We start from the raw sequence: 22,215 nt of genomic DNA on the forward strand, positions 1-22,215 counted from the left end.
CCATGATTCTTTTCTATGACTCTTTAATGCTAACGCAAAGGTAGACCAGTCAGCTTCTGGCAGTTTCAGGCACTGGCTTAATTCTCATTTGGCCAAAAATATAAGCCATCAAAATGAATTATCCACTATTGGATACATGATGGTAAATGAGATTGTTCTCACTTTTCTAGGACATTGTTACTTAATTTTCCCAAGTAATTTCTTCTTATCCCCCACAATGAGGGAAAAAAAATTAAACTGGTTAAGGTTATAAAAAGGAAAAAAAAGCCTATTACTAGAATTTGAATCTAGTAATTCTAATTTGAATAGAATTTGAAATTGTGTGAATATAGCACACAATTTGCTTCCTCAATTTAAAACAAAATTCTATAAAATGTTGTCTACATTGTGGAGATGATTTCTTCTTGTCTGAGGAAATGAGTAATTGGGAAGCAGGTATCGTTGAGTTAAAATACAGTGATCTTTAAATGGTTTCAAATTTTGCTTAACAAAAGGTAGTCAACCACAATACAAGCCTTCCAAATCCAAATTCGGTCTTCACATAAACTTTCTTGCGAAAGTTTGATCTTTTTAGGGAGAGGGTGGAAGTCCACATCTATTTCTGTGCTGAAGTTTTGGCAGGTTTTCTCATCTGAAACTCTTCTGCTGTTGCATCAGGCCCATGTTTTCATGGACTCTAGTGCTGTCTTCTCTCATTTTTCCACAGCGTGGCATTGGAGTACAAGGTGGAAGGGGGCTCTGATCTCCACTCGTCTGGTCTGCTAGAGAATACTTAATTATTTGTATATTCGTGCCCTTTCTTCTTGCTTTTCTGCTCTTCAATCCTGCGCTGTAGTGTTTCAATATAATGCTGGACCGCCATATAGATAAATCGGTACTGTGCTTCTGTCTGGACCATCCCTGACCTCTGAGACCGCACCATCTGGATGGTTTTGGGAACGTCAATGTTGCAGTCAACACCTTTCTCTCTGATGATGTCAATTAGAATATCAATCACAATGTATGTCCCTGTCCAGCCAATTCCAGCACTGCAGTACACCACGACCAGCCCTGCATCCATGATGCTCTCCCGCTTATGGTGCACCTCCTCCAGGAAGTCTAGCATGCTGCCGGGGTCAATGGGCACTCCGTGGTCTGCCTAGGTCCGAAAGTGGTATTGCCAGACCGTTCTCTCCATATTCCCCTGTCCAGCCTTTGAAAGTTTAAGTTCTCTTAGCGTATATTCATGAGCGGCGCTTTTTTTTAACGTTCCTAACACGCACGATGCCATATTCTTTTAGAGCATACTCATCAGGCAAGTATTTGACACATTTACTCTTTCCTCTCTCCACTTCTTTCATTGTCATGACAATCACTCGGGAGTTTTCTTGGAACACCGTCCACCAAAAGTCGTTCACCATGTTTTGCAGGCAGCCTTGTGTGGCAATGTAACTCTGTGGGCTTTGAATTGTTACACTTGGTTTCAAATTCAGGCGTGATGATATTTGCATTGATGTCCTGAAACAGGCTCATTGGGATCACCATCGTGTAGAACAATCCTTGTATGATGAAAGGGCAGGATGTTTTTATATCTGTTTTTGTTTTTGTCTTCTTGCCTTTGACCCTCTTTTGGCTGTAGAGAAGTTTGCATTCCTGTTGTTGTAGTGTCTCAAATTCTTCTCAAAAGCCTTGTTTGACTTTATCTGTGGTCTCAGCTAATTTGCTTAGTTCTCAAACTCTGCTTTCTATTTCAGCAGCGTTTATACGAGTCGTGGTAAAGGGCTACAACATCTGTATGTATACGAGTCGTGGTAAGGGGCTACAACATCTGTCAAAGAATCAAACCATTGTCCTCCACCAACATCGTATTTCAGTTCCTGACAGCAGATCATAACATGGGTCACTTTAGTCTTGCCGTTATTGCTCTCCCCTTTGTCATCACCAGTGCACACAGAGAGAACAAAATCTCCAAGGTGGCTCTGGCTCTCGTACAAGAAAACAACCATGTTTTCCTTTTTCAGTTAATAATTTCTCTTCTTTCCCAGAGAGGTGTCCATGAGACCACCTTTCAGAGGTAGGATCTGCACAGTTCAGAGGATATTTAAGCTCAATAACATCTCCATTCTTCTTTTTTAATTGCCTGTGATGTTCTATGTAATACTGGACCAACTCAGCCAAAGTGGCAAATTTCTCCCCTCCATACAGGTCATGGAAATCACCAGTGTTCTGAATCTTTTTATTTATTTGTTTGTTCATTGATTTATTTTTGAGACGGAGTCTCGCTCTGTCGCCCAGGCTGGAGTGCAGTGACACAATCTCAGCTCACTGTAAGCTCCGCCTCCCAGGTTCATGCTATTCTCCTGCCTCAGCCTCCTGAGTAGCTGGAACTACAGGCGCCTGCCACCACGCCCAGCTAATTTTTTGTATTTTTAATACAGACAGGGTTTCACCATGTTAGCCAGGATGGTCTTGATCTCCTGACCTTGTGATCCGCCCGCCTTGGCCTCCCAAAGTGCTGGGATTACAGGCATGAGCCAACGCGCCTGACCCAGTGTTCTGAATCTTGATGTGGGTGACAGCTCCATTTCTTCTAACAGAAAGTGTGTAGTCTCCAGGGTTACTTTTACTAGCCCTTGCGAAAAAACTGCCATCAGCTCCTCTTGTCAACAGTAGGTTTTCTGCCTCCACCCCAGTGATATTTGAGTGAAACCATCTTTGCGATGTTGTGTTCCTCCTGCCCTCCGGCTCTGTGATGGACCCACTCCTTGCTCAGGCTCCGCTGGGCTCGATCACATCAGGCTGGCCCGAGGGAGACCCGCTCAGGACCAGACGTGGGACAGAGCCAGCCGGCTGTGCACAGACCTCACTCCAAGCCTGGGGATCCTGGAGACTGCAGCCGACCCCTGGGCTGACTCGCTCCTCCTCCCTGTAATTTTTTTTTTCTCTGTCTTCTAATAAGGTTTTGCCAATTGGCAAGTTATTTAAACTTCTTCAGTCTTAGTTTTCTTACCTGTAAAATAGGAATAATACCATTGTTAGGAGGGTTAACTAAACACATAGTCATCCCTTGATAAATGTTAGCTATTACTATTCATTTAGGAAAATAGGACTGGCAATACTATATAAAGTTAATGATGATGGGGAGAACAGGATAAAGAGGGAAAGAAATCAAGACAGAAACAATTGAGGTAAACTAAGGAATGAGGTAAACAATTTTGGATTCAAGGCCAAGGACGGTGGCTCATGCCTATCATCTCAGCACTTAGGGAGGCTGAAGCAGTGCACATCGTTTGAGCTCACGAGTTCAAGACCAGCCTGGGCAACAGGGCTTAAACCCCATCTCTACAAAAAATAGCCAGGTGTGGTGGTGCACACCTGTAGTCCCAACTACTTGGGAGGCCGAGGTGGCAGGATAGCTTGAGTCCAGGAAGTGGAAGTTGTAGTGAGCCAAGATCACGCCACTGCACTCCAGCCTGGGCAGTAGAGCCATATGTTGTCTCAAAAAATATATAAATAAATTTTGGATTGAGGTAGTGTCAGTGGAATGGAGAGAAAAGGGTGAAATTAATGCAGGATATTTTCATAGAAAATATGTAATGTAATGGGATATTATAGAAATGTAATGACATGGGATATAGGGAGTAAGCCAGTGGGAAAGAGAGAAAACTTAAATGTTTTAAATTTGGGATACAAGAAAAAGTATGATTGTTAATGGGAGGGCTTATGTGTGGAAATAGCTTCAGTTTTGGAGATGAACTTGATTAAAGTAGAACTATCTGGCAGGTGCTTTTAAATTCAACACTGGACCATAAGTGAGTGGTAAAAGCATATATTTGAGAGTCATCTGTATAGAAGAGGTTATCTTTGGCGGTGGATAAATATTTTGATGATCAAATGAGCTTAAATAGAGGGGAATTGAAGTCAAGGATATAGGCATATTTATGTAAGAGGAGGAGGAAGAACTTCAGGAAGAACTTCAGTAAAATAGAGAAGGAGATGTTGGATCCCACTGGGCAAAGAAACAAGCAATTCTGGTATGATGAAAGTCCAGGAGAGAGTTCAACTATGAAATGATGGAAGGGAGAAGAAGGATAGGCTCAGAAGGATCAAATGTTTCAGAAAGTGGGTAATAACTGAGGAAAGTCTTTTGTGTTTGGCAATGAGAAGATAACTCAGAACCTTTGAGAATTCAGTAGCAAACCTTGAGATTCAGTAGCAAAATGGGAGCAAAAATCTTACCACAGGGAGTAAATGCATGGGAAATGTGGGCACCAGTCACAGTCAATATGTTTAAGGTTTGGGTAGTCATCATTAGGAGCTAAAAAGATTGAAACCGCCCAACTCTTCTGAAGTTGGGAACATTATCAGTGGGTAACCCCATCACCATTTTCATTCAACTTGTACTGGAGGTTTTAGTCAGCACAATGAGATGAGAAAAACGAAAGTATACAGATTGGAAATAAATAAAATAAAGCTCATTATGTGCAATGACATAATTGCATACAAAGAAAACTATGAAAGACTCTGGTTCTTTTTCTGATTCCTCTGGTCATTTTGATTTTTTCCTCCTGTGTACCTGTTCTTCATTCCTAAAATTTTGTCCCTTCTGTGCTTATCTAAGTCCTAATGTCCTAAGTCCTTTTAAGGCCCAGCTAAGTACCAATTCTGTACTAGGCATCTTTTATTCCTTTTCATTTATATTTAATAAGTTAGTTGGAATGAGTATAGAGAATTACTTCAGCAATCAGTAAATATCGTTGCCCCAAATATTCATGAAGAATTAAAGTTGAGGACTTACACTGCTGGATACAAAGACTTATTGTAAAGCTGCAATAGTTAAGAGAGTAAGAACTGACAGTAGACCATGGACCAAAATAAGAGAACTCAGAATCACAGACACACATAAATAGCAACTTGATTTATGACACTGCAAAGCAGTGAGGGACAGAATTTCATTATGTGGTACTGGGACAAATGGACATTTATATGGAGGAAAACCAGTTCTTGTCCTCTACCATATACCACCTACAAATGTCTGTTGCATATGGGTTGTGGATCTAAATACAGAAATTAAAGCAATAAAATTTCTGGAAGAAAATAGAATATCTTTATGACCTTAGAGTAGGCAAAGATTTCAAATAATAAAACCATTAACCATAAAGGAGATAGGAAATCATTTGCTATGACTGATTTTTACAGTAAGGTCTTTCTCACTAAGACTGAGATAAAAAGGAATGATTATTCACTTTGCCAGATTAGAGATGTGGAAAGCCTTGAAGGTGACTTCCGTTCCTCATTTCCAGGGCACTCCAGAGAGGGGAGGAGTGTTACAGCAGCAGACAGCTGCAGCAGGAAGCATTGCTTTGCTTTGCTTTTCTGTGTTTGTCATAGCTACCTAAAATAATCTGCTTCTAACACTAAGGCTTGTTTTAAAAGCCAGCTAGGGCAGTGTTCAACCTTGCTTGCTACCCTGGACCCTTGAGTGTAAGCTTGGGAGGAAGGCTTCCACAGGCTCCTGCTCTAGATAAATTTGGACCCAGTGTACTTCTCCAGAGCACTGGCAGGATGAAGCCCCAACTCCACCTTCTGCAGTTTGTAGGGTTTAGTAGGGTTCTCCTGGTGTCTTCTTGTTCTCCATCCTGATGGATCTTTTCCTTCCTTTACTGCAAAGTGAGAGCTATCTTATTCAGTTTTGCATATATTCTAATTTAGGAGAAAGCCTTGAAGGTGAATTCCGTTCCTAGTCTCCAAGGCAGATATAATTTCCCCCGTTGTTTTGTTCTGTGTGTCAGTTCAATGTGAATTTGGGACTGACTTGGAGAGTTATAAGTATTTTAACAAATGAGGTTTGATTGTCTTCTTACCCTGGAAGTCTCCATGGTGATACTTCATTGGTTATAGTTTCTGATATTCTTGATAGAAAAAAATCTTGAAAGATAAAAGTAGGTTATTAATCTTATGTAAAGGTAATTTTTGTGTTTCCTAGGACCATTTATGAAGTTGGAGTCAAAGTAGAAATTGGTCGCCAAAAAATTAGTCTAAGTTATTTACTTTTAACAAACACAGGGGGTTATAAGGGAGTAGGTCTCTTTTAAATCCAGAAATCTCTGAAAAGTAAATCCTCTATAGATAACCCTTTAGTTTAGAATTAGCTGTTTATACTGTCTAAAGCTAGAGATCTCGTCACTAACTAGGTCTCTACTGAGTGTGGCCTTCTTAGGGAGAAGGGACTATCTTTTGATTGTTGACACTGCTTTCCCTTCTACATCAGAAGTGCTGAATTCGTGAATGAGATGTATGTGATAAACAGTTACAGAAGGCTGAGGGATCAGCAGGCAAGCCAGTTACCACACTGGAGCCTGAACTTGCCTTTAGAATCAATCTCTGCAAACTCATTGAGAAAATATGTGATCTGTTTCCTATTCTTTTCCTTAATCCCATTTTAAAAATTAAATATTCTCATAGAAGTCAAAAGAATGCCTCTTTTAAATAAAATACTTTTATTTTCATAAGAGTATGTAGCTTTTTACTTTAGTTTATGTCTGTTATCCTAAGTTTTTATTGATGAACTAAAATGTTTAAAGGTTTTACTCAAGTGAACATGAATACAGTGGATTAAATATAGTTCGACCTTCAACTGGGAAAATTGTGAATGAACTTTTCAGAGAGGCAAGGGAACATGGGGCTGTCCCTCTGAATGAAGCCACAAGAGCTTCAGGTGATGATAAATCTAAGGTCAGTGAAACTAAATACACTGTTTTTATATTTTACCTCCTCTTTCATTTTATATTATTTGTAAACATTGTTTTCTAATTGTATATTTGTTTTAAATATTTGTTTCATATTTATAAAATTATTTCTATTGATGATTGAAAGTTGAGACAATTTCTTATATTTCTGAACAACTTTTTAATTTACCTTTTAATTACAAAATAATGAAATAATTAGTAGAGTCACAGGCATTTGCAAAAAGAATACAGGGAGGTTTCATGTACCTTTCACCTAATTTCCCCCAATGGTTACATTTTACATGATTATAGTATAATATGAAAGCCAGGAATTTGGCATTTCTCTGTGTCTGTGTCCTTTTATCACATGTGTAATCACCCAACTGAAGCTCTTCTTCATAGCCTACCCATTTGCACTCACACCAACCCCGTCTCTCCTACCATCCCTAACCTCTAGCCAATACCGGTCAATTGGGTTTTCATCTCTATAATTTTATCATGTTAAGAATGTTACACCGGCCAGGTGTGGTGGCTCATGCCTGTAGTCCTAGCACTTTGGGAGGCCAAGGTGGGCAGATCACAGTTCAAGACCAGCGTGGCCAACATGGTGAAACTCCTGTGTCATACAAATGGAGTCATACAGTATGTGACCTTTTGGAATAGCTTTTTTCACTCAGCATAATGCCCTTGAGATCTATCAGAGTTATTGCTTGTATCACAACTTTGTTCCTTTTTCCTGAGTAGCATTTTATGCTCTAGATATACCACAGTTTAACCATTCATTTATTGAGGAATATTTTAGTTTCCAGCTTTTGACTGTTAGAAATAAAGCTGCTGTGAGCAATTGGGTACAGGTTTTTTTACTGACATGTGGTTTTATTTCTCTGGGATAAATGCTCAGAAGTGCAATTGATAGGTCATACATTAAGTGTATGTTTAGTTTAAGAAACAGCCAGACTGTTTTCCAGAGTGGTTGTGCCATTTTGTATTCCCACATATATGAGAGAGCAAGTTTCTCTGCATCCTTTTCAACATTTGGTATTGTCACTATTTTTAATTTTAGCCATTTTGATGGGTGTGTGGTGATAACACACTGTGGTTTTATTTGATTTCTCTAATAACTAATGATATTAATTTGCATTTTCCTAATGGCTAGGGATGAACATCTCTTCATGTGCTTCCTTGCCATTATCTGTATTGTTCTTTTCAAGGAAATATCTCTTCATTAACTTTTCCCATTCTCTAATTGGATTATTTTGTTACTGTTGAATTTTGAGAATTCTTTGTATATTTTAATAGGTATGGGTCCTTTGTCAGTTAAATGGTTTGCAAATATTTTCTCTCAGAATGTCATTTGTATTTTATCCTCTTAGCAGGGTTTTCACTAAGCAAAGGAAATAAACTTGGATAAAGTCCAGTTTATTCCTTTTTTTTTTCTTTTATGGATCATGCTTTTGCTGTATTATCTAAGAACTTTTCACTTAACTGTAGGTCCCAAATATTTTCTCCCTTGTTATCTAGAAAAATGTTACAGCCTTACTTTTAAAGCTATGATCTATTTGAATTTTTTGTATAAGGTGTGAGGTTGACACCCGAGTTTATTGTTTTGCTTATGGATATCCAGTTGCTCCAGCATCAATTCTTGAAAGGCACTCCTTTCTCCATTGAATTGCTTTTGTACCTTTCTAAATTTCTTTTTTTTTTTTTCTTTTTTAGACAGGGTCTTGCTCTATTGCCCAGGCTGGAGTGCAGTGGTGCAATCTCCGCTCACTGCAAGCTTCACCTCCCAGGTTCACGCCATTCTCCTGCCTCAGCCTCTGGAGTAGCTGGGATTACAGGCACCTGCCACCACACCTGGCTAATTTTGTATATTTTTAGTAGAGATGGGGTTTCACCGTGTTAGCCAGATGGTCTCGATTTCCTGACCTCGTGATCCGCCCACCTCTACCTCCCAAAGTGCTGGGATTACCGGCATGAGCCACCTCTATACAGCTTTTATAATTGTTATCATCTGACATAGTATTGATATACTAAAGACCAACAGTTATGTGTCTTTTGTGGTATAATTTCATACATTCTTGTAAGTAGCATTTCTCATCCTGGAATTTCTCCTTCAAAATCATTTGGGGAGGTTATCTAAACTACCTGATGGCTTCGGGTATTATGGTTCAATAGATTTGGGATATGCCTAGGAACGTGTCTTTTAAAAAAGCCTCTATGATAATTTTGACATCCATTGTTGAGAACCACTGCTCTAATGAAACTTAAATTTTGGTTTTCATTTCGTTATTCGTCAATGGTTTGAAATTATCTTTTAGTCAAGTCTTATGGTAATTTTGGTTCTTGAAGGTTCCCCAATATGAGCCACGTTGGCTAATTAGAATTCATGTAGCTTTAAAATACATATCACATAATAACTTTTTGCTGAATAATCCTTTGTGAATTTTAACTCATTTGCTATGTATTTTAGTCATTTACAGGTGGAGGATACAGATTGGGTAATTCCTTTTGTAAGCGGTCTGAATATATCTATGGAGAAAATCAGCTGCAAGATGTAGGTACAATAATCAAAATGAAAAAGTATAAATAGTTGCTTCTAGTTACTAAAACTGTTGGTTTTAAAAATAAGAATTGATAATAAAATATAATATTTTGTTACTTTTTACAACATGGGTTAAAAGGACCAATGATGTATGAGTTTTCAGTCTCGATTTTTATGTTTTGGATCACAATTATGCCTTGCACTTAGAGATATGTAACTATTTGTTGAAAGAATGTGTGATTCATTGTCCATATGAATTTGCAGCCAGGCATGGTGATGTGCATCTGGAGTCCCAACTACTCCAGAGGCTGAGGTAGGAGGATCACTTGAGCCCAGAAGTTCAAGGCCAGCCCAGAAAACATAGCCAGACCCTATCTCTTTCAAAAAAAAAAGTGTTTACAAAAATGAACTTGGGCCAGGCACAGTGGCTTACGCCTATAATCCTAGCACTTTGGTAGGCTGAGGTGGGCAGATTGCTTGAACCCAGGAGTTCAAGACCACCCTGGGCAACATAGTGAGACCCTGGCTCTTTAAAATAAAAAATCAATTAAAAAAAGAAAAAGTAACAAATATATAGTTATTATAATAAATGACATATTTTCATAATCTAAAATGAGGTGAGGTATAAATGTAGAACACCTAAAGTCATTCTTTGTTTCTGTGGCCTTTTGAAATTTTGGAGTTTTAATTTTATTGTAGACATTTATAGTTTCTTGGAGGGTCACTGGAAATTCCGTTCCCCTTGGCATGGATATTTAAGCTCTGTAGCAAAGAAGAGTATGGGTGCAGATGAAGGCAAATGGTGGGAATCATGGGGTACAGCTCTTCTCATTGCTTTCATTTTCTAGTGAGCCATCCACCAATAGTACTTCAAGGCCAGGGTCCAGCTGTGGGACCTTTGGTATTTGCAACCATTGTCAGTTTGTTAAACTGAATGCAAACTAGCTAAACAAATACGTGTGGTTTCATTAGTGTCTTCCACTATGAATAAAGAATAATAGAAATAACTCCATATTTTAAATTAAGTAAATACATTTTGCAATATCACATTTGGAACTTAAAATTGTTTGGGGGAGATGTATTCTTATATATATGTGAATATATATACATTTTTTTTTTTCTATGCCCAAAAGGTTCAGATTTTGCTTAAACTGTGGAGCAATGGTTTCAGTTTAGATGATGGAGAATTGAGACCTTACAATGAACCAACAAATGCTCAATTTCTGGAATCTGTTAAGAGAGGGTAAGATGTATTATTTGTATTCTATTTGTTACGTAGAGTGGGACTTATTTTCTTAACAGACTATTAATTTTTAGTGCACTATGGGTTTTCAAGAAGTAGTCCCTGGAATATATTAAATAAGTGGTTGCTGGGGGTGTAGGTATTCTTAAGTTTTATAAAAGATATACTGCTATCTGTAAGTCACTGGTTCTTAACTTTGTGGGCCGGGGCATTGGACATTGGCCCATTTTAAAATCTGAGGAAACTATGAACCCAGCTCCATGAAGAAACATCTTAATGTGATAATCAGTGAATTAATTAGTATGTAGCTACCCACCCACTAAGCCACTGTCCTGCTTACTGTTGACAGGGTGACTCTCATTGCATGTATGCCTGAAATTCAGCAACTTATGTTAGAAATCTTTTAATGTGGCATTACTGCTGGCAGAAGATTTCAAAAGGTTAGTTTGAAGTTACAATTTGTGAAAGTAAACTCAGATATTCAGTGCTCTGACCCATCCAAAGAACATTGTAACTTACCAGCTCTTCTTGCTAAAGGATGAGGAATCAAATGATTTTGCTATGATGATAAAAGCTTTTCTGTGTTATGATTAAACTAGCTGAAAGTGGGGTTATTTCTAAGTAGATACACAGCTAAAGACATAAAGTTGAGCATAAACTGGGAAATTAAGTTGTAGGAAAGGATCAGAATTACACTGTATATAACCAGAGTTATATATATGGGGTTATACTCCATAAAGGAATAGCAGGTGGAGCATTTCCAAATGTTGAAATATGTCCAGGATGAGTGGCTGACATGGAGTGGAGGTTAAATTCACTGGAGTTGAAGTAGTAGAGGAACTCTAAAGGAAAGGTATTTTAGAAGACTAATTAGCATGAATTTTGAATTTAAATTTTATACAGATACTGTCAGGATACCAAACAAAGGCAACAAATGCTGTAAGAAGTATGCTGAAGTCATTGGGAAAGGTGGGAAGCTGTCCTAGGAGGCACTATATGGGGGTGGCAAATACAGGATATAATGGTGTAAGTCAATGCTGTGGACTTGGAGACCTGCAGAATCACTGAGAAGAGCTGCGAGCAACTAGGTGGGGGAAGTTTTGATTGGCTAAGACCAACGTAACTATAGAAATTGATACTAATTTCAAGATAGTGGAAACAACATATTGAGAATGAATGTTCTATTAAATAGATAAAAACTAATTTATTGTTAAATGAAAATAAACCATAAACTTTGTAGGCTAATGTTTAAACAAATGTGGTATATTAAAAGAATTTTAAAATTTGAGCCACACCATATCTGCAAATATAAATTATGATCAAGAAGAGTTTTAGAAAAGACTCCTTAAAGAAAATGAGTAATGTCAGGTAGTGGTTCTCAGCTATGTAAGACCCATTGTCTCCTTTTTATGAGAAATATTTTGTAAAACCATCTACACTATCCTCAAAGAACTCATAGATAATAATTATGTATATGATTTTCCAAAAGAAATTAATATTCTACCTTAAATATATTGAGGAAATAATTTATTGTGAAATGATACATGTTTTAATATATAAATGCCCTGATATGACCACACAGCACACGTAAGAAGCAGTTCGTTTGTACCTCTATGCAATCTAGCACTTCCCATGTAAATGTGACAGGTATAAAAACAGAGAAATGAAGTATATGAGGTTGTCAGCTTAATTACTGCAAGTAGCTTGCATTCAAGGACTTGGTAAAGGTCCAAACAAAACAAAGTACAGTATTCCCTCACTTCACATGGTTGTACATTCCTGGAGATTTCGAAGTATATTAATACAATAGCCTAAAAAATGTGTTTTGCTTGTATATGAGACAGAGTTAGGTTTTAGGATCAGACAGTATTATCCACGTGACTCCCTGGAGGGCACATAATGATTCTTTGGAACCCAAGACAAGTCTTTCTCATGTAAGACAGATCTCCTGTTGCAGTGCATCTGACATCCCTACCTTGACACCAAATGACAGCAGTGCTCTCAAATCACCCCATGATGTTTAGATGGTTTAGATGTTTTGTCCTCCCCAAATCTCATGTTGAAATGTGACGTCCACTGTTGGGGGTGGGCCTGTGGGAGGTGTTTGGATCATGGGGTGGATCCCTCACAAATGGCTTGGTGCCATCCTCATGGTAATGAATGAGTTCTTGTTCTGGTAGTTCAAGTGAGACCTGATGGTTTAAAAGAGCCTGGAACCTCACTTTATCTCTTGCTTCCACTCTTGCTGTGTCATACACCAGGTCCCCCTTTGCCTTCTACCATGATTGTAAGTTCCCTGAGGCTTCACCAGCAGCAGAATCTGGTACCATGCTACTTACACAGCCTGCAGAACCATAAGCCAAAATAAACCTTTTTGCTTTATAAATTACCCAGCCTCAAGTATTCCTTCATAGCAGTACAAACAGACTAATACAGAAAATTGGTACCAAGGAGTAGGGCATTGTTCTAAATATACCTGAAGATGTGGAAGCATCTTTGAAACTGGGTAATAGGCAGTGGTTGGAAGAGTTTGGATGTCCTTGAAGAAGACAGGAAGACAAAGGAAAATTTGGTACTTCTTAGAGACTTCTCAAGTGGTTGTGACTAAAGTATTGATAGAAATATGGGCAGTGAAGGCCAGGCTGATGAGTTCTCAGATAGAAATGAGGAAGCTATTGGGAACTGGAGTAAAGGTCAGCCTTGTTATGCCCTAGCAAAGGACTTCTCTGCATTGTGTCCATACCCTAAGGCTTTGTGGAAGGTTAAACTTAAGAGTGATGATCTAGGATATCTAGTGGAAGAGATTTCTTTTTTTTTCTTTTTTTTTCTTTTTTTTTTTTTTTGAGATGAGTCATGCTCTGTCACCCAGGCTGGAGTGCAGTGACGCAATCTCGGCTCACTGCAACCTCCACCTCCCAGGTTCAAGCAATTCCATTGCCTCAGCCTCCCAAGTAGCTGCCTGTGCAGCCTCTGGACACTGTTCCCGGCATCCCAGCTGCTGCAGCTCCAGCTGCAGCTCCAAAATCCCCAGGTATAGCTTGGGCCTCCATTCACTCTGAAGGGCACAAGCCACTACTGTAAGCCTTGGTGGCTTCCACATGGGGTTAAGCCTACAGGCGCACAGAATGCACAAGTGAAAGAGGCATGGGAGGCTGCACCTAGATTTCAGAGGTCCATGCCAAAGGGAAATGTGAGGTTTTAGCCCCCAGAGTCCCCACTGGCACACTGCCTAGTGGAACTGTTGGAAGGGAGGTGCCACTTTCCAGACCCAAGAATGGTGGAGCCACCAGCAACCTGAGCCTGGAAAAGCCACAGGTACTCACCTCCAACCCATGAGAGAAGCCACAGGGCCAGAGCTGCCCAAAGCCTTGGAAACCCACCTCTTGCACCAATATGCCCTGTATGTGGGACATGGAGTCAAGGATTATTTTGGAGCTTTAAGATTTAATGTCTGCCTTGCTAGGTTTCAGACTTGTGTGGGGCCTGTTGCCTCTTTCTTTTGGCAGATCTCTCTTTTGGCATGGGAATGTTTACCCGATGCCTATACCACCATTCTATCTTAGAAGTAAATAGTTTATTTTTTATCTTACAGGATTGTGGGTAGAAAGAACATGGCTTGAATCTCAGATGAGATTTTGGACTTTTGAGTTAATGCTGGAACGAGTTAAGACTTTGGGGGACTATTGAGAAGGGATGGTTGTATTTTGTGATGTGAGAAGGACATGAAATTTGGGGGGCCAGTGGTGTAATGATATGGTTTGGATGTTTTGTCCCCTCCAAATCTCATGTTGAAGTGTGACCTCCACTCTTGAGGTGGGGCTGGTGGGAGATTTTGGATCACGAAGGCAGATCCCTCATGAATGGCTTGCTGCCATCCGCATGGTAATGAGTTCTCACCCCGATAGTTCACTCAAGAGCTGGTTAATAGCCGGGAACCTCCGTCTCTCTCTTGCTTCTGCCCTTGCCATGTGATATACTGTGATTGTAAGTTTTTTGCCTTCCACTGTGATTGTAAGTTTCCTGAGGTCTCACAAGAAGCAGATTCTGGTACCATGTTTCTTTTACAGCCTGCAGAACCATGAGCCAAAGTAAACCTCTTTGCTTTATAAATTACCCAGCCTCGGGTATTTCCTTATAGCAGTCAATGCAAATGGACTAATACACCCAACAAGCAAAAACACCCATATCAATTTTCAGAACTTTCTCTAAGGAGTTTATTAATAAATATCCACATTACCTTTTTATCTTCATAGGAATTTTCTGGTGCTGATTTACCTGTAAATTGCTGTCTTAAAATTTAACTTTCTAAATGCCAGAAGCTCTCCAAGATAATTGTGACAACTAAAGCATCCCTGTGTTGAGAACCAGTAAGGAGTAATGTGAAGTGACCTTTAAAAAGATCTACAAGGACTAATCAGTCATCATGGAAATTTTTGTGTTATAATTTAAGCAAAAAATTCTGTTTTCCAGTGTAGCTCATGAAATAATTACAGTAATCTCAACAGTGTAGTTTAATTCTTGAAAACTTAATGATAACTTTTTTCCCCTTTTAAAAGAGAGATTCCCCTGGAGCTTCAACGCCTTGTTCATGGTGGCCAAGTGAATTTGGATATGGAGGATCATCAAGATCAAGAATACATAAAACCTAGATTGAGGTTCAAGGCTTTTAGTGGAGAAGGGCAAAAACTTGGAAGGTAAAAAATCCTAAAATGAGAAAAATACCTTTGTTGAACATGAATTTTCTTTGAGAATAAGAAAAGCAAAATGACCTATGAAGTAAAAACAAAAATATGAACTGTATGCACATTAGATGTATAAATCTGTTAATAGTATTATATTATTATACCATTATATCATTATGATATTAATTGTGATATTAATACTATAATTAATATTAATACTAAGATTACAGTTACCATGTTCCTGGCCCTCTAAGCCCTATACAATGGTTATCTCAGTTAGTCTTTACAACAACTATTTGATGTTATTACTTCATTTTGTAGATGCAGTAATTTGCCCAAGATTATTGAGCTAAGAAATGACTAGCTTGTGGGATTCAAACCCAGGCACTCTGACTCCAGAGTTTGTATTTTTCACCACTATATTATATGCCTCTTTCAGATTACCTGGTTTCAAAGGAGAGAATTGTAAAGGGTTGTTGATGAGATAAAATGATGGATACCTTACATCACAACTTAAGCATGCATGTCTGCCATCAGTAATGACCAAGCTCTTGCAGCAGGAGCAATGTGCTTAGCTTTGTGATTTTCAATAGTTTTTAAACAGCCAAACTCTTTTTTTCAAGTCATGGAAGCCCAATATGTAAAATCTGAGCTCCTCGAATTGTTGGTGAAGGAAGGCATTGTGTCTGAGACATTTCCAAAGAACCTTAGGACTGAAGAGCACAATTTAAAAACCAACGCACGTGGCAGATTATATGAGTGGTTTCCTTTATAGTAGCCATGGCTTAATGTAATCTTAGAAATTGTAAAATACGTTGGTAAAAGTTACCCTCTACTTGTCCACATATTGTTGCAGGTAATGTGGAATTGCCGCATTGGCGATGTTTCCGGTGTATGCTTTGGTGCATCCTTTGCTTCTCTTCATGTGATTCCTTCCCTTCCAAGCCCCGTTCAGTTGCCTGGTGCACACTGGTTTTCTATTCTCTCCTCATATTTCAAGATAGGAAAGAATTCAATATTACTTCTTTATACTTTGCTATCTCTAGTCTCCCTTCCTGTGTTCTCTTCTGATAGAGACTGGTGCTGGGGACATAAAGGAAATACAGGAATTTATGTTGACCTGTTTTTCTTAGAACACAAACTCTTCAATTTTCATTCACAGGTTTACTTGGAAATTTTCTCCCTCGTCTCTCTTTCCTGCCAACACATGTCAGGCTTCTCTTTCTTTCTTTTTTTTTTTTTTTGAGATAGGGTCTTGCTCTGTTGCCCAGACTGGTGTACAGTGGTGCAGTCATAGTTCACTGCAGACTTGACCTCCTGGGCTCAAGCAAGCTTCCTACCCCACTCTTCTGACTAGCTGGGACTATAGGCACTGCTGAGCCCAACTAATTTTTTTTCATTTTTAGGTTTTGTAGAGACACATGTCTTACAGTTTGCCGAGGCTGGTCTTGAATTCCTGGCCTCAAGCTGTTCTTCTGCTTTGGCCTGCCAAAGTGCCTGGGTTACAGGCATGAACCACTGTGCCTGGCCAGGCTTCTGTCGAATTGTATAATACTATGTTTTTACTCCTCTTGTTGTGATCAACATATATATATTTTTTTTTTTAATTTTCTAGCACTTCCCATTTTATTTTATATTTATTGAGATTATGATTTTTAATTAGAATGCGGATAAAATGCCTAGTCATCTCTTTGCTATATACATATTCCTTCTCTGTTATTTAAATGTATGACTAAGAATTAATGTTAGACTGCACATCCTTGTTGGTAGACCTACAGTAAATCTAGACTTGGAATTGAAGAAGGTAGCATAAAGGGAAGGCAACTGAGAAGAGCCAGTGATTATTAAACTCATGAAAATAAGGATATTATCTGATGATAGTATCTCACAAAGGCCAATCATTTTCCTATAAAGCAAATAGAGAAAATAACAGAAAAGAAAGGAGAAACTGATGGAAGAAAGTGACAGAGATCAGTGGTAATAATGCCATGTTGATTTACTAGCCATGTTGATCAAGATTTTGATTACAGAAAACAGAATCTACTTGCCAGTAGTAATAGATTTCTTACAGGATCTTGTGTAGTTTATAGAATATCTGGAAGAGACAAGCAAACCAAGCTTTCCTTAGCCAGGAGAAACAAACACCATAGAAGAGTGTTCCAGAGACAATACCTGTGTCCCCCAGTCAGGTGCTCCGTGCCGATGAAACTAGGGACTAGATACTAGAACATCCCATCATAGAAGAAATAAATGCTTCCATCACCTTAGTAACCAGAAGAGCTACAGACTTTCCACTTTGCAGTGCTTCCTTCCACCAAACAAGTATATGTTTGTTTGCTTGATGGAAGGGTAGAATCATGAAATCCTAGCTGCCAGAGAGTCTGAGAGATGTAATCTTTAGAATTTTCAGCTTCTAATAGAAGGAGATAGCATGATGATGTGAGCCTATGTGTACACAAACCCATATGTCGAATAAGCAAATCTATTCTAAAGTGACGAATTACATAGAACATTTTATATTAAAGATTTACATTAAGAAATATATTAAAACTTCAATAGTTAACCTTCATTTAGAAAGTAACCTTCTAAAAGGGCTTGGTTCTCAAGAGTTCAAGACAGTTATTTACTGAGCAGGAAATAAAAAGAAGCAAGTAAAACAGAAATGAAAATAATCTATTGTCTTCCATAGATGGCAGTCTGATTACACACAGAATGTTACATAGATGGAAACTAGATCTTTTTATGTGGTATACAATTACGGTGCAAACCAAAATGCCATAAAAATATTACATAGTACCCTCACGTAATAGAAGAAGGCAACACACAGAATGTTACATAGATGGAAACTAGATCTTTTTATGTGGTATACAATTATGGTGCAAACCAAAATGCCATAAAAATATTACATAGTACCCTCACGTAATAGAAGAAGGCAAACCATAGATGTAAAACTGCAAATTTGCAATGGTAGAACGAACTGTATTATTGAATAAAAATTAGCTTGGTGAGCTAGAGTTGTGCTTAACAAGTAAAAGACCTACAAAATCACGGAGTCATTTTTAATAGGGAGGACTAGTAAGTAGGCATTCTTGGTAGGCTTTTGAGCTGGCGTGTATAATGATAAAAATCATGATTTGAAGCTGATCTTTCTGCAGAACAGTCACTGCCTGTTTGTCCTACTGTTCTCTTCAAAAGATTTTGCTTAACACTCTCACTTACCTGGGATTTGTCTTCATCTGGGGCCCTAGACCCTGAGTGCTCTGTTCTCTAAAACTTCAAAGCCTTTCCTATCCCAGCTCTTCAACAGCTGTCGCCTGACTGAAGCCTGACTGGGTTGTCAGCCCGTGCGGCTCAGTACCTCTGGGGACAGTCTCAGCTGTGCTGAGCAGGCAGTGCTGTACCTCGCCAGTCTCACAGGCCTGAGCTGCTTTCCTAAACCCCCTCCTTGACCCCTGCCGCTCACTCTCAGCAAATCTCTTTGCTTCCAGCTTCATTGAGAAAATAGAACCTGACAGGAATTCACATTCTTACTGTGTTCCCCTCCAACCTTCAAGCTTATTAATGATCATTTCCATTCTCCTTGCCCTCCATAAGTTTGAAGAAGAGGGTGTTTCTTCTGTCTGAGGGAATTACAACCTACATCCTTTCCTGCCATTTGCCTGGAAACCTTGTTGTACCAATGAATTTCTCTTTTCTTTCTTAAAAAATTTTCTTTTTAATGTAAAAGTTTTACTGTGGCTTGATCAATTGAATGATACAGAGAAAATTTTAAATAGCAAGCAGATGTGATTTTGACAGCTAAATATTAGAATTGACATAACTTGCCTGGGCACAGTGGCTCACACCCGTAATCCCAACACTTTGGTAGGCCGAGGCGGGCAGATGACTTGAGATCAGGAATTCAAGACCAGCCTGGCCAACATGGCAAAACCCCATCTCTACTAAAAGTACAAAAAAAAAAAAAAAAAAAAATTAGCCACATGTGGTGACAGGCACCTGTAATCCTAGCTACTTGGGAGGCTGAGGCAGGAGAATCATTTGGAACTCAGGAGGCAGAGGTTGCAGTGAGCTGAAATCACACAACTGCACTCCAGCCTGGGCAACAGAGCAACACTGCATCTCAGAAAAATAAAAATAAAGTAAAATAAATTAACATTACTTTTTAGGCTGGTTTTTTAATAGCACACTACCAGCTTGTCCAGCTATCTATCTGTGTGGTTCTGATCATGTCTTTTAGTCTCTCTGTGACTCAATTTCTTTTGGATAAAATGATATGGTTGGACTAAATTATGTTGAAAGTCCATCCATTGCAGTTCTCAAATGTTATTATTCCATATACAATAGTTTCATTGTGACATACACACATTTTCTTACCTAGCTTCCCCATCCTGTATTTTCTGTTTTGAGAAAAGCATACCTGGTCAGAATCTGCCTTAAACAGAAAGCAGTAGATTACAAAAACAACAGGGAGGCAACTTGACGTGTGGAAAAAGCCCAAGATAAACCTCAACTCTCTCACTTACCAATAGGAATATTGGGGGTAACTTTTTTCTCCCCAGAGTTGTTGTTAGGATAATTATAATGCTAATAGCCAACTTTTAGTAGTGCCAACTATATAAAAGCACCATTTGAAGTGCTTATGTGTCCTCATTAATTTCATCCTTACGACACTGCTGCTGTTGTCTCTCAGGCACAATAAGGGTAAGTGACTTGCCTGGTGTCACAGAATAAGTGCAGAGTTGGTACTGAAACCAGGTAATCCAGTTCCGGGAACCATGCTGTTAACACTGCTTTCCAGGCTGATGTAAATGAAATAATGTATGTGGCAGATGTGGTAATGGTGGTAGTGACGATGATAATGTGTATACCTGGTTATCAATGAGGCAGAGGTAAAGAGGTCCTTCGCATTCAGTGTCTCATGTCTTTTCTCTTGTATTTTCATCCCCCTCGTGTAAGGGACACTGGACTGTTGGCTCTCAATTCCAAATTAAAAAGAAATTCCTTAATATCTGATTATTTATTGTAAGTCATAATTTTAACCTTTTGTATATTTTTATGTATCCTCAAATCAGTTCTAAAATTAGCCTCAGGAAATAGCTAAAGAAAGTGTCAGCAGTTAGTACCAGGTAATTTTACCACTTTACTGTGTACTCTTGAAAGAGAAACCTTTTGAATGGGAGTAAGAGTCATGATTTAGATTGAACTAAAGCCCAAATGCTCATAGAACTTTTATACGAGTAATATGTAGATACATGTGTGTCTTTCTTCCAGAAGAAAATAATTTATAGGAAACCATCTAAATCTCAGTGTTCAAAAGAAAAAACTTGAAGGTTGTCAAAAATCCCTTAAGATGACTGAGAAAATTGGGCTAAATTTCTTTTAATTATTTAACCAAAAGAGCACTCCTCTATTTTTGACATTCACTTTTGATATATACTGGCTGATCATCCTGCTCATGTTAGAAGGGCTAAGACAGCAATGCTAGGGTCACTAGTAACCAAGTTCAAATGGTAAGATGTTCTGTCAGGCTTCATTATGAATTTATTGTTGTGTAGAAACATTTTATTCCTCACTAGTACTTAGAAGTTATTTCTGTTTTGCAAAGCAGTACTTGAATCAGATGTGTTTAAGTAATATTAGCTAAGTTTAAATTAAGTGAATTTAGTGCTGATAGTATGTACACAATAGCTGGCACCTGTTGAAACACTGTGTTCTAGGCATAATATTAAGGACTTACTGGTATAATATACCTTCATAACATAGTATTATTCCCTCATTTTATAAATGATAGAACTGGGATTCAAAATGATTGATGTACTTACTCAACTTCACACAATTGACGTAGCTGGGAAGTGAAACCATGTCTGTCTGTGCTCTTAGTCATTCTTTGACACTAACTCAGAGTTGCTTATACTTCTAAATAAAACTGGTTTGCTAAATGTGATGAAATTGCAAACAGTTAAATGAGGAAAGGATACAAAGTTAGGCTTTTAAGAGAGATTAGATAAACCAGATAGGAATCATAGGATCCAAAATAACTTTAACATAATGAAAGAGGTTGAAAGAAGTGTAGGAGACTCAAATGAAGCCATATTCTAAGTGTTTATCTGCCTTCTTCAGTTTGTCACATTTTACATACTCAGATTTGTGTTCTAATTCTTTGATTCTTCTTTTTTAGCCTTACACCTGAAATAGTCAGTACACCTTCCTCTCCAGAAGAGGAGGATAAATCAATACTTAATGCAGTTGTTCTTATTGATGATTCAGTGCCAACAACAAAAATTCAGATCAGGTTGGCAGATGGGAGTCGTCTGATACAAAGATTCAACAGTACACACAGGTAAGCTTCTTTACCAACAGTGTCCTGTTTGCTGTTCTGTACACTGGGTTGCTTATCTAAGTAAAACTGTATGTGACATGAGTAATGAAGAATATGATATTCTTTAGGTTTACTTTTGAAGTAACTTTTTGACAGAAGAAACATTCTTAAAAGGACATTAGCTGTGCATAAGAAATGAAATATATGGTATTTAAACAGTCTCTATAAACTATCCAAATACTAATGTGATCTCAGATATCATACAAAAATAAATTAAGAACTACAGTTTTACATTGTTACTAAAACTATATGAAGTAGAATCAGATTTAATTTAACATAGTAAAACCTTTGGGGACTTCATTCATTTAAAAATTTGTGATAATGTTGATTGGGATTTTCTGTATGGCAAATACTTCATAATATAAATGTATATTGCAAATCAAGTTTAATTGTACTATTTTCAAGAACTTCAGATAGTGTTAAATTTTCTTTTAATAGGCCGGGCGCGGTGGCTCAAGCCTGTAATTTACCCAGCACTTTGGGAGGCCGAGATGGGTGGATCATGAGGTCAGGAGTTCGAGACCATCCTGGCTAATACGGTGAAACCCCGTCTCTACTAAAAAATAAAAAAAAACTAGCCGGGCGACGAGGTGGGCGCCTGTAGTCCCAGCTACTCGGGAGGCTGAGACAGGAGAATGGTGTGAACCCGGGAGGCGGAGCTT

At 38.4% G+C, this 22,215-nt stretch overlaps 1 protein-coding gene and 1 pseudogene across 1 annotated transcript in view; one reads left to right on the plus strand and one right to left on the minus strand.

The window, feature by feature from the left end:
* UBXN2B (UBX domain protein 2B) overlaps positions 1 to 22,215 on the plus strand; it is a 44,175-nt gene that overhangs the window by 13,537 nt on the left and 8,423 nt on the right. Inside the window, exons 3-7 of the mRNA XM_017871744.1 lie at positions 6,564 to 6,714; positions 9,178 to 9,261; positions 10,383 to 10,492; positions 15,049 to 15,186; positions 21,353 to 21,514. Of these exons, the coding sequence (XP_017727233.1) occupies positions 6,564 to 6,714; positions 9,178 to 9,261; positions 10,383 to 10,492; positions 15,049 to 15,186; positions 21,353 to 21,514 (645 nt within the window). The remainder of the gene's footprint in view (positions 1 to 6,563; positions 6,715 to 9,177; positions 9,262 to 10,382; positions 10,493 to 15,048; positions 15,187 to 21,352; positions 21,515 to 22,215) is intronic.
* Positions 628 to 1,548, minus strand: LOC108529427 (tyrosine-protein phosphatase non-receptor type 11 pseudogene; annotated as a pseudogene).

The sequence above is a fragment of the Rhinopithecus bieti genome, unplaced genomic scaffold (genome assembly GCF_001698545.2).
Source record: "Rhinopithecus bieti isolate Rb0 unplaced genomic scaffold, ASM169854v2 scaffold_6789, whole genome shotgun sequence".
In the NCBI taxonomy this organism is placed as follows: domain Eukaryota; kingdom Metazoa; phylum Chordata; class Mammalia; order Primates; family Cercopithecidae; genus Rhinopithecus; species Rhinopithecus bieti.